This window comes from Artemia sp. Qi Xiang Cuo, chromosome 2 (genome assembly GCF_049724085.1).
Source record: "Artemia sp. Qi Xiang Cuo chromosome 2, ASM4972408v1, whole genome shotgun sequence".
NCBI classification, from domain to species: domain Eukaryota; kingdom Metazoa; phylum Arthropoda; class Branchiopoda; order Anostraca; family Artemiidae; genus Artemia; species Artemia sp. Qi Xiang Cuo.
Window position 1 is genome coordinate 71,191,968 of NC_142795.1, and position 12,859 is coordinate 71,204,826.

The 12,859-nt window shown below is 35.5% G+C and overlaps 1 protein-coding gene across 1 annotated transcript in view; it reads right to left on the reverse strand.

Annotated features, from left to right (window-relative positions):
- pod1 (coronin) overlaps positions 1–12,859 on the reverse strand; it is a 78,731-nt gene that overhangs the window by 41,515 nt on the left and 24,357 nt on the right. The window contains exons 5-8 of the mRNA XM_089107647.1: positions 12,507–12,718; positions 10,397–10,479; positions 3,641–3,896; positions 473–619 (exon numbers count right to left, since the gene is read on the reverse strand). Coding sequence (XP_088963773.1) covers positions 473–619; positions 3,641–3,896; positions 10,397–10,479; positions 12,507–12,718 — 698 coding nt within the window. The remainder of the gene's footprint in view (positions 1–472; positions 620–3,640; positions 3,897–10,396; positions 10,480–12,506; positions 12,719–12,859) is intronic.

Genomic DNA, 12,859 nt, shown 5'->3' on the forward strand with positions numbered 1-12,859 from the left:
TCTTGTCAACAATCAGGTCCCACAAGTAAGAAATAAACCAAAAAAAAAACACACACACACAAACAGACAAAGAAGAGTTTAAAATTGCAGTTTTGTCTGGGTAAATCCATTTATAACTTATAGCGGCTAATAAAGGTTTGAGTATCGTTGGCCAAAAGCAGAGGAACTCACAACACCAATCCAGTGCCATAAATTCACAGCAATCAAGGGGATGGGGGGGGGGGGCAATTATATGTTTTTTTTAAATTTTCCATAGATAACACTAAAATAGGCGTTTTTCAACGGAAATTCACCGAAAGGTTTTTTTCCCAAATTTAGGAGAGGGGGTAACAACAATCTAGGGGGAAATACCCTTCCCCCATCAATTGACACCCCCGATCAAAACTACAGATTAAAGGGTTCTATACGGGATCAATACAACATAAACGCTTTTAGGACCCACATTTGTATTCAGTATACACGAAATGATTACCTCTCGGGGTCGTTCTTTCCACCCATTTGGGTCTAGTGATATCTTTGAGACACTACGGTTCATGCCATCTGCCCATTGTTGTGCTGTAAGAGGAGGGTCATATCCGTTCGTTTCAGGAAAGAGATCAGCATGATAATCTCGATATGACTGTAACAGAAAGGTATCTTACTATACCCTTACGCCCCAATCAGAGATAAATCTAAAACAAGCTAGTAACCCATTCAAAATAAGATTTGACTAATAACGAAATCTAGCTAGCGCTAATTTGAGACAATCGGAATTTTTAGTTCAATTTTACAGCCCATCAGAAAATTCTACGAAAAATTTAGTTCGCTCAAATTAGCGCTAGCTAAATTTTATAGTAAATGGGCTTTATGCTAACTTAAGCTCAAACTAAGACAGCGGCCTAAGGTCACCCTGAAATATCATGGTGTTTTACGATACTGAACTAAAAATAAAAATGAGGCCTAACAAAAATTTTTCTTAGGGGTATTATTTAGCGATCATCAAGTTCATCTTCCAAAGAATCAAACATTAAACATGAAAACAAGAGATCACACTGTGTATACAGCTTGCAAATTATAAAGTAAACAGAAAAAAGAAAAAATAAGAATTAGAAAAAGTTCAATGCCTTTATAAAAATAATTCTCTTTATGATAGCAATAGGCAACTATTTGCAAAGAGGAAAAAACTAAATTTTTTGTTCGGTACATCTTAGCAATGATATCACTTATCAGGTCCTTTAGCCTTTTCCTCTTGCCAAAATGAATTGAACAATCCAAAAATACTGAAAATAAATCTTGTGCGGAATCACAACTTCTTTGGTAAGAAAGAAGAAAAGATACAAGTCAGCATCTCAAATACATTTTAGTAGATGACGTTGTACGTTTTAGTACGAATAACTTACCAACCATACACAAATGAAAGAATAGAATATCATGCGTCAAAAAATTTAGAAGAATAAGAATTGAATTTTAGCATACGAATGAAATAAGAGGCTGACCTGAATGCCTCTTCCGTAAGTGACGGAATTAGAAATAAACTTCAGTTGTCTTAGTGCAATAAAATAATAAGAAATTCTTCATTGACAACATAAACTTAGACTTCATTGACAATTTGAATTGTTATATTTTCTCCACTGCTTGTTCTCATAGACTAGGTGAAAAGGGCCTCTTAAACGGTTCATATAAAAAAGCTCATAAACCCTGTCATTCATGGAAAAAGCACACGGCTGAAGTATGCATATGATATTTACTTGGCTTTCTAAAGGAAACATAGATCACAATAGCGGTAATAATAAAAAATATAGCTTAAATATTCCCACTTTTAGGTTTTCTATTAATTCAGCTTCCAGAGTCAGCAAATACTTAGTTCCATAATAAAAATTGCTAGAACAGGTGTAAACTAACTTAACCATCAAACAATCATCCATTAGAATTAAGAAAATCAATGGGGATTTCTCTATTCGCACAGATGTAGATTTGTTCCAGAACCTATTCAGCGAAAAAGAATAATGTCTCCCAATTTTTTAACTAAATTAAAGATAATGATCCCGACCTGAAATACTGATTGAGTTGTAACTACAATATATAGTGTCACATAAGACTTAATTTAGGGTCATACAAAAGCCACAAAATATTTTTCTTTCTGATAAAAAAAAAATTGTTCAAGTCTTTTTAAAGATCTTTTTGTTAACGAAGGTACAGGGAATTATAGTCCTAAAGTAATATATCCTTCAATGATTTTGTCAGTAGGCCTCTACCCAAAATTCGACATTTTCCAACATGTTTTAACATATAGCTTAAAAATTACAATACGTGTCTTTGAATTAGTGACAGTTACACAAAGTTTCAGAGGTCATTAAGTTTTTGGGATAAAACTTTACCTCCAGCAAGATTTCAAAAGCGGTCACATTGACCGAAACAACACGGTAGTATCAAAGGAGCAAAAAATACGCACATTTTCAATATATAAACAGTTTTAGGTGATAAAATGTAATATCCAAAACTTAGTAAACATGCTTAAATTATTATTCTAAGTTCTCAATATACTCTCCAATAATTCACACCGATAATCGTTATGTAGCGGGAATTTCTACAGGAATCATTGAGCAATAACTCTAACTATCTGTCGGAAAGGAAGTTTCCTCGTTTCCTACTATATTTGAATGGCACGCTCAGGGGAAAGTTGGATACAAAAATAATGAATATCTAATATTAGCTTATACATAGACTGTCTAGTTTCAGCGTAAGGCTTTACTTCTGTTTTCAGTTTTGCTCTTTATTTTTTCTGTCGCCACTGCCAATGCCTCTCAAATTAAATCAAAGAGATTCCAAGCAACAATCTGGTAGATAAACTATTTACTAATATTCCCATTGGATATCGAGTTGCACAATAGTTTATTCGAATTAAAATGAAAAAAAAACTAGTGCTTTAGGTGTCAGGTTTATCACTTACGGAAAATATAACCCATCTTGTTCAATTTTCACTCCGGTCCTTAATACGATATATTTTCTAAGTACGTTCATGGGAAATGAGACTAGTCGAAGAAGCATACAAAAAAGCGTATCCTACAAATAACAGGATTAGATCAAATTTAACATATCAAGGATTCCATTGTACTTGTTGCATAGTATAATCCTTACCAAATTTATGACTCGAAAGTTTAAATCTTATAAACTACCAGCAGCTAACATGTTTTTTTCCACTGACAAACTAGATTCTCGGAACAAGATTCAGACTTATCAGTCGAACAAAGAAGTTTGTAAGCCGGTTTATACGACTGGATTGTCAAATTATGAACCGTGAAAGAGCAACATTTATGAGTCCAACCCACGACCCAGTAAAATCGGCAGTTCTCTTTTCAAACTAAATTGTCGAATTCACACTTTAGGTTACGAGCTTCCCAATCCTGAACTTTACAATCCCGATCGTCAGTGGAACACCATATTCCTGACCTAGATTGTCAGCGGAATGGCATATCTCCAATCCAGATTCTAAAATTAGAACTCGGTTTGTCAGTGAAAGAAGGGTCCTGTAGGGGCACAGTGGGTTTCATCTTTACTTGCTAATACGAGACCTAGAGCTCGAAATCACCTGTGGAAACACACTAAAAAAGGCTTAAGATCTTGCATTTCATGACTTCTATTTTAAAACAAAAATACAAACCTTTCTAGGGACAATATAAGAAACCGGAACAACCCCTCCAGCAACAAGTTGCAGTATTCGGTTGACTTCACCTTCCATTACGTTCAATGCCCTCTTTGGAACAAGGCAAGCGCCTTTCATCTGCTGGCCTGTATGTTTAAGACCTTCAGAGAAGAATGGTTCTTTGTCGCCTATTTCGTAATAGAAGATAGAAGTGTCCGTTTTCCCACAAAAAAATGTCATACCGGTGTCCACGTCATGGAGAGGCAGTAAAATGCTAAAAAAAACATATAAATATATGAAATAGCGAGATAAACTTGTAAGAGAAAAACTCTAGCAATATATATTCATTCAGAGTTCATTCAGAGTTCATGGTGAAAAGACCTGTTTTGGATTCAAACCTATTGCAAAGGATTATATCAATGCAGACGAAAAAAAATAGCTTTCTCCTGGATTATAAACAAACCTGTGTGGCAAGTTTATCTTTAATGAACTTAATTTACTGTTATTCAGCGCTCGTCGTCTGACCATCACGCGTACTTTGCGTGTGTTGGGTTTAAATTATTGTTTTGAAGTGAATTTATAATGAGATGAGCGTTTCCAAGCTTTTGTATTCACCGCTATTGAACTTTTTTCAAGAAACTTTAAGTGGTGTTGATGAAGCCTTTATTCTACGGAAAGGAGTGGACTTTTTGAAATATTTGGAAACTGTTAAGTCAGGGAAAGCAAAGCAATAGATCTTTACGGACGAAGATGATCCTCCTATCAGAATGGGCGGGAAAACAACTCACAGCCACCTGCAAGATATTATGGGCATAATGAAGAAATGTGATACTGATGGAAAACAGCTCCCATGTTTTGTCATCAAAAGGCCAACGGAAGTCCCTGTTATCTCTGCAACAGCGTTTACACACGTTACAGCCAAGCTTATCAGCCTTGAGCAAGCGATTTCGCTTGTTTCTGCCAAGATTGATTGGTACAACCTGAACTTTCCTCAAATACATGTGATTAGCCAGCTTGCTGCGTGTGATATGCAAGCTACACTTTTGATCTCCGATCTCCCGCTTGAGCATGGCGACCCGCTAAAGTGAAAATAAGTAATAGACTTAATTCTGGTCATCAGCTAGTGACCAGATTGCGAGCAAATGAAAAACGGCGGACGGTGAATATTAAGAAATCTGCTACTGAGGATTTTTATAAATCAGCAAAGGAAGCTCTACCTGGTTCTAGTGTGAAAGTTTTATCTAAAAAAAAACACTGGTGTTATTCGAGATGTCCCGTCTGATTTTGACCTTGGAATGCTACTGAACTAGCTACGGAAATATAATCGGGTCTAGTCAATTTGGAACAAGCAAATCGGTTAAGCTTGAATTTGCAGACGCGATTACTAAAGGATTATTTCTGCGAAACGGTGTGAAGATTGGATATGAAAACTTCCGTGTTTGTGAGTTCAAGCAATTGCCAAAGCGTTGCTTCAAGTGTCATTCTCCTGGGCACTTGGAAAGTGCATGTACTAGTAGCATTCCTAAGTGCGCTCGTTGTGCTGGACCGCATTTATCTACGAATAGCGATCGTTGTACGGAATCTCCGAAATGTGCCAATTGTGGAGGATCTCATCCTTCTTACAGCCTACGATGCCCTGTGATTAAGAAGATCACTGATAAGGTCTATTCTCAGAAATGAATGCGGACATAAGTATAGTCTCATTTAATATTACGAGAGGCAAGGACTTTTTTATTGATGATCTGAATGTTAATTACGACGTTGTATGTCTCTAAGAAAATTTACTGACCGCCTTTAGCGAAAATTTTTTGAGGCGAAGCAGTGATCACGTCGTTTTTTTACGTCCAGCTAAAATTAATTGTGGCTGTCCTCCTGTCAGCTTAGCTTGCGTTCTTAGGAAAAATATTTCTATTGCGAATCCAGTTCTGTTCCAATCGGATGGCAGTTTTTTTCCTTTGAGCATTGGTACTATCTTATTAGATAATGTGTATCTGCCATATAACGATCGTTCCATTCGTTCACTTCAGAATTTCTCTTGTGCTTGTAGTAGTCTTAAAACTTTAATTCAAAAGATATCGGATAACGGGTTGCATTTTGTTATTGCTGGTGATTTTAATACCGATCTGGTTTCTGATAATGTAAGGAACGGTCAGCTTTTTGATTCTCTCCCGGCTTGTAAGATTGTTCGGAAGTCCCATGATTATACGTATATTCACTAATCAGGTACTAAATCAGACGTTCAGCACATTATTTGTTCTACAGCTGTTTTCTACTCACCACTTACAGCTCAATTTGACGTGCAAGATCTTGATCACCTTCCGCGGTCTTTTTGCTTATCAAAGTCTGTTGTTTGTTCTGGGAGAATATCTACGAGTCGTGGTGTACGTTCTAAATGGTTTTATAGACCTGATTGGAATGATATAAATTTTTCTGTTTATCTTACAACATTGACCGCACTGCTAAGCACGATTTATGATCTGTATCAGGTTCTACAGTGTTGTCAGAGTTTTATATATGTTAAACATGGAATAGACCGATATTATTATTATATCCTTTTCACCATGAAAGAAGTTGAAAAAATTTCTGCCCCAGTAATGCGAATTTGAAAGAATAGTTAAAAGCTTATTTGTTCACTTGACCCTAGACTGAAGTCCTGCAAACATAGAGCTAAATTTTGGCTATAATTTTGAACAGAATGTGTTTAACCGAGGTCTTTTAATGTTTTTCTTATTAAACCAAAAACTAGATTAAAGTTCAAGAAGTATCTAAAAAGTGTCCGATACCGAGGGCTTGATTTTTCATCTTCGCCTAAAGGTTGGAGGAAAGTAATTAATTCAAGTAAAATAGACGATTCTGATGTAAGTAATAATGCTATTCCACCAAGTTCTTGGCATGCATATTATTCGAAGATTTTCTCCGTTTTGAATTATTCTGTTCATAGAAAGTTTGGTGAAGCGTTTGTTAAAATGGTCACTAGATTTCTAAGTCAGCGCTTTGTTCTGCCTATATCGCGTTGTGAAGTTTTGAATGCATTGAATCATCTTAAGTCGAAATCTATTGATGCTGATGGTATCTCTAAAAAGCATCTAACTCCCCAATGTGCTGAACTTGTGTCACATCTTGCGCTTTTGTTTCAAATGCTTGGCATCTTCTGTCGTCCCGGAAAGCTTTTTGAGTGGCAGCGTGACTTCAATTTTAAAAAGAGGTAAACCGCCAACAGATTGCTCTTCTTACCGTCCAGTTTCTGTTTCTTGCAATATTAGCAAGGTCTTCGAGTATATTCTTTTATCTAGTCTAACTCGAAATATTTCTTTCTTTGGCGAAGATCAACTTGGTTTCAGATCAGGAGTGGGGGTGCCAACATGCTCATCATGTCCTTACTTCTATTATACTTTCTAATTCTTCTAAGAGTTAAGGTGTATGTCTCTGTATACTTGATCTTTGAAAGGCTTTTGACTCTGTTGTTCATAACCAGCTTTTCTTTTCTTTGGCTTTTTCTGGTTTTAATTTTTTGGTTATTTACCTTCTACGGTTTTGATATTCTAATTCTTATCTCCGCCTGAAATCTTCTCCAGAAACTGGTATAAATGTATTCTATGGCCTTAGATGTGGAGAGGTTTTTATCACCGCTTCTTGTAAAAGTACTTATTTCTTCTGTTCTCTAAAACATTTCAGGTATTTATTTTTCTAGCTTTGATGGTTTTTTTTATAGTGATTATATCGAGGGCGTCCTCTCGACCAGTTATACTAAATAGGCTCTTTATGCGATGGTTTCTTTAGTGTCTCAGTCTTTCCTAAATATTGTCTATTCCCTGAATCTTGACAAGTGTTAATTCTTATCTTATAATCTGTCTTCGTCTACTTTTCTGGTATGTAATGAATTTTCTGTACTTTCTGTCTCTTCCTTTCGGTGGCTTGGTATTACTGATTCTAATTCTCTAGCTCTCTTTCGTAAACAATCGTTGCTGATTCAGTAAGAAAAATTCAGTTCAGTTATTCAAAAATTGTAGCAAACCGTGGAAAATATAACAGAAGAGCTCTTGGGCGCTTATTCTCGACTTTTTCTTATCATTCTGTGCTTTATTTTTCGGGCGTTCATTCTGTTCTTAAGCTAAAGGATTCAAATAAGAATAAAGTTATATATTTCATAATTTCAAAATTCTTCTTTCTCTGCCACCATGGACTAGAAGTCGGGATCTAGTTAAAAATTTCAATGTTACGGATGTAACTGAAAAGCTCGGTGACCTACACAAAAAGCTTTCTGCAGATGTATTTTGTAATATTGGCCCTGACCACGGTCTTTTACAGTTCTTTTTTTAGTTTAATTTAATTGCTAGTGTTTGTTGATGTTCTTTTTTGTTTTTCTTTTTTATTATTATGTTTATGCTCCACTTGTACGACTTGTTGTCTTGTAGTTGTGGGTAATAATTGATTGATTGATTGATATAGCAGAAATCTAGCCTCCTTAAGCAGAAAAAGCCAAACTAAAAAGCAAGACGCCATCTGGAGTGGACCAAATTGCAATGCCTCCCTCCAGGTTGTAAATTTCAAGAAACGCGTGCGAGGACTGCATAAAGAAACAGCACATGGGATCATGAATTAAACAGAATTCCAAGAGATCAATACTTTTTTAGGACTGATTGTTATAATTTACATACAATTCACATATTTTGAGTTTTTTAAAGTCGGAATTTCAAAGCTAAACTTGCCCTTCAAATATTTGCAGACAGAGAGTGGTGCATGAATAAAAGAAAAGAGATAAATCTGCTTATATAAATCTGCCTATATGAATTCTGTATGGTAAGCTTCTGTAGGTAGTAAATTACAAAGTAATAGGATACTTTTTAGACTGAGAGATGCCGTAGACAAAGTTTTGAGAGAAGAACAGTGCGGTTTTAGACAACGTAGAGCATGTGTCGACCAAATTTTCACTCTTAGGCTAATCATTGAGAAGTGCCTGAGTTTTCAAACACCTTTGGTCCTTAGTTTTATAGATTATGAGCAAACGTTCGATTCTGTTGATAGAAGAGCTTTAGTAAAGGTTTTATCCTTGTATGGTATACCATACAAATACATTAAAATGATTAGTGCTATGTACGAGAATAACACTGCTGCGGTTAAGGTAGGAAGTGAGGTTAGCAGCTGGTTTTGTATTAAATCAGGAGTTAAGCAGGGTTGTGTCGTATCCCCTTTATATAGATTATTTTGATGGACTTTGTCTTCAAAGTCCATCACAGGAAAGGCAATGGGAGACCACGGAATCAAATGGGAAAAAAAAAGTCTCCTGGACTTAGATTATGCTGATGATTTAAGCATCCTTGATGAAAGTGTCAGCAAAATGAATGCAGTTTTAGAGGTTTTGCCAGTTCAGGGAGCTAGAATAGGTTTGAAAATTAATGTTAAGAAGACTAAGTCAATAAGGCTAGGAATAAGTGAAGATGAAAAGCTGACGTTGGGTAATGAAAAGATTGATCAGGTGGGCAGCTTCAATTACCTTGGTAGTATTATTAATAAAGATAGTGGGAGCAGTGAAGATGTTAAAAGTAGGCTCAGGGTGTTTTTTCACAGTTAAAAAAAGTTTGGAAGAATAGGAAGATAAGACTGCAAATCAAGATTCGAATATTAGAAGCTACAATGATAACAGTGGTCAAATATGGCTCTGAAGCATGGGCGCTCAGAAAAGCGGATGAAGATTTGCTAGTTGTTTTCCAGAGAAATTGCTTAAGGATTGTTCTGGGTACCCGGCTGACTGACCATATTTCAAACAATAGGCTATATGAAAAATGTGGTTCAATACCGCTCTAGGCTATAATAAAAGAACGGTTGAGATGGCTAGTGCACGTTGTCCGGATGAAGGATGACAGATTGTTAAAGATTGTTCTTTTTGACCAACCGTCTAGGGCTAAACGGAAAGCAGGTCGTCTTCGTCTGGGGTGGGATGACGTCATAAAGAAAGATTTAATGGAAATGGGAACTTCGTCGCAGGGTGTATACAGGGAGGCTTTGAATAGATTGGGATGGAAGAGGAGCGTGCGTAGCTGTGTTGGGTTTTGGTGCTGCGGTGAATTGTTAGTAGTAGTAGTAGTATGGTAAGTCTGATTGAAAGTGAAATTATCTTAAATCTTCCTAAAAAACTCATTGACAAAAAAGATGCTCCTTTGAAATTCAATAAAAAAAACATTAACGGTACATTTTACCGGTATTGGGCATTCACTACTAATTCCTTCTAATAGGGAAATTGTATTTATTTTTGACAAAACATAGCCGGCCGGAGAAAAAAAAAGAATCTATCTGATCTCAACCATAAGCGAACATGATATTCACCTTCATGAAGTCATTATTTTCTTGCTGGCCCTGGCCATCCAAAGATGGTCGTAATTTTTAGGGATCCCATCACACGGCTAAACAGTGCCTGGAGCATCTTGTCCAAGCACCAAATGTACCTTCTTTTTTAGTCTGATTCCCCCCTCCCGATAAGAACAATGCTTTCCGTAATAATTCTCATAAGTAATGTGTTCTTTCATAAGCCGTTTTGACAAATACAATCCCTCGTTCCTTAAAGAAAATTCCTGTGCCTACCGATTAGTTCACTGGGATCAGATTAGACATATAGATGTATAAATATGTCACTACTCTATACACTAGGGTGCATTTCACTTCACTCAGTCAATATTAATTATCAACATGGAAATGCATTCAATGGTATCTTATAGTTAGTAGAAATATAGATAATAAAAGGGGAGGGTAATTTATGGATTAAGTATGCACACTTACCCCGTTGAACTATCAAACGTCAGTGTATTCTGCACTTTTTGAAAATTTCTGAGATCGCGGAGGCACACTTGGCGTTGACGACTCTGAAAACGTGTTCCAATACAGTAAAAATAAGAAAGAAGAAAAAGAAGAGCTGTTAAAAGATCATTTGATATGAGCATAAGGAGGGACGTCAGAGGCAGTCTTAGGGGAGGGAGAGAGGGGGAACTTGCCCCGGGCGCAGAAATTTTAGGGATATGAAATTTTAAATAAATAATCTAACAATTTTAATCATTTTGTAATTTTCAAAATTTTATTTTTATTAAATTAGAGGGCGCAGTCAATAAATGGAAATCGTAATTAAATAATAATAATCAAAATAATTAAATTAAATAATGAATAATTAAACAATAAATTATTAATGAATTAAAAAACTAAATTAAATATAATTTCGGTAATAAATGAAAATTTTGTAAAAATTCGCCATGAAAATTTCGTGGGACAGGGGCGGAGGCGCTAAAAAAGATTTTGCCTCGGGCACAAGAGAGGCCAGAACCACCACTAAAGAGGGTAAGGAAATTACACACCAGATTCAAAATGTTAAGACTATTCCTATTAAGCGGGAATTAGAAGATACTTTCCCAAGCACAGAGATTCAATAATCTTTTCTCGCTTCTTTCTAACCTAAAAAGCATCACTTGTAGAGAAGTAGATCCCATACCAAACTTTAAAGAGAAAAATCTCTTGAACCGAAAAAACAACACTGGTCAAAAGATCCTGTGATGGAAACTGTAGTCACAGTATAAAAACCTTTTTCGGTATGAATTAGGAGTTTTTTCTATTACATAGCAAACTAGAAGGTGAACACACCCTTGGATGTAACTTTTTTTACTTCTTCTCAAATAAATTAATCGCTTTATTTGTAGATTTTATTTTGAGCCCTTAAAGGGGCCCTTAAAGTGACACTTTATTCCTTATTAGAAAGAAATCACCAGAAATTCTGATATTGCGAGAAAAAAAAATTGTGAATAGAAATAACTCGAAACGATACAAAATTACCAGTCAAATATGGCACACTTAAGTGCCTGGAATTTTTCCTATTTCTTAGAATGCACTTTTTTAGGCTTAGAGTGCAGTCGCGCAGTTATCCAGCATTAACAAGTTAAACTCAGAGTAGAAAGAATTGAACAAGAAAAATCATATGAAATATCAGGATAGGCAGAAACACAAGTTTCAATACAACTGGAAGAAGTTTCCTATTTCTAAAACTGATGCAACCTTCATTTTTAGCAGTTCTTAAATGAACATTATTTAATAAAGATTCATACCCCACTTAGCAATGATTGACAAAATGACTAACAAAACACGTTTAAATTAGATTCGATAAACGCTTATATTGAAAAACTTTTACACTTTACTCTATAATTACACATCGTATAGATTACAAGCAGTTCAAGTATCTCCCCTATTTGACAAATCTCTCCCCCCCCTCCCCATACACAAGTGTTTATTTATGTTCCTGCACACCCAGCAATGTCTTCTCATATAGGACAAAATAGAAGGGTAAAATTAGATTTTATTAGTTTTCGAGTTAGTTGAGCTTAAAGGGAGGTCAAATTGTGTGACGAAAGGGATCAAGTTCCGTGAGCTTACGTCATGTGTAAAGAAAACTGTATGGGTTCGATTTGCATGGGTTCGACAATTTTGATACTTATTACGTAGGATTACTTTTTTCGTTACTAACTAAAGCAATGAAATAAAAAAGCATTTTTATTCGCTTTCTTTTTTTTATTTTATTATTATTTTTTTAATTATATTTTTGTTTTAATCTTTGCTTAAAGCTCTCAAAATCCAATTTGTTCAGTTTTCACTAAATAATCAGTGCACTAAATTGGCCAAAGGTTTTCAAGTTCAAGTTGTTTATATTGTGAAGCCAATGAACCTATTTCTAAGGCATATATTTCAGCCTCGATCTCTGTGTACTTAAAACCCCGGGAATTCAGTGACTTTTTGTTTGGCACTGTTTAGACAGAATTTGTTTTCGATGAAACTCATTTATTAATAGTTATAACTCCTTGTGTTATATGTTATATGACTATATATATAGAATCTAATGTATCACAAAACTCACAGAATCAAATCCTGAAGAAACAATTTTATTTGAATCCTTGAGAAAAGTGACTAGGGATTCCCGTTGACTAGAATGACTCTCAGATTCGTGAGTTATTTTTTTGGCACGAGGATCAGCAATCCTAATTTCCCTGTTCTTGCAGCTCATTGCGATTGCAGTGCCATCTATATTCCAACCACAAGAATATATGGTGTCCTGGAGTTCAGGCATGTCTGGAAACAAAAGTTTAAATTAACTACTTTTGAAGGTCAATTTCAGCAGCGCTAAGCTGAACCAAGGCTGCTTTTCGGAAAAAAATAATTAATATCAACGGATGAAAAGTATGGAGACAGATCGGTGTCTTTTACAACTTC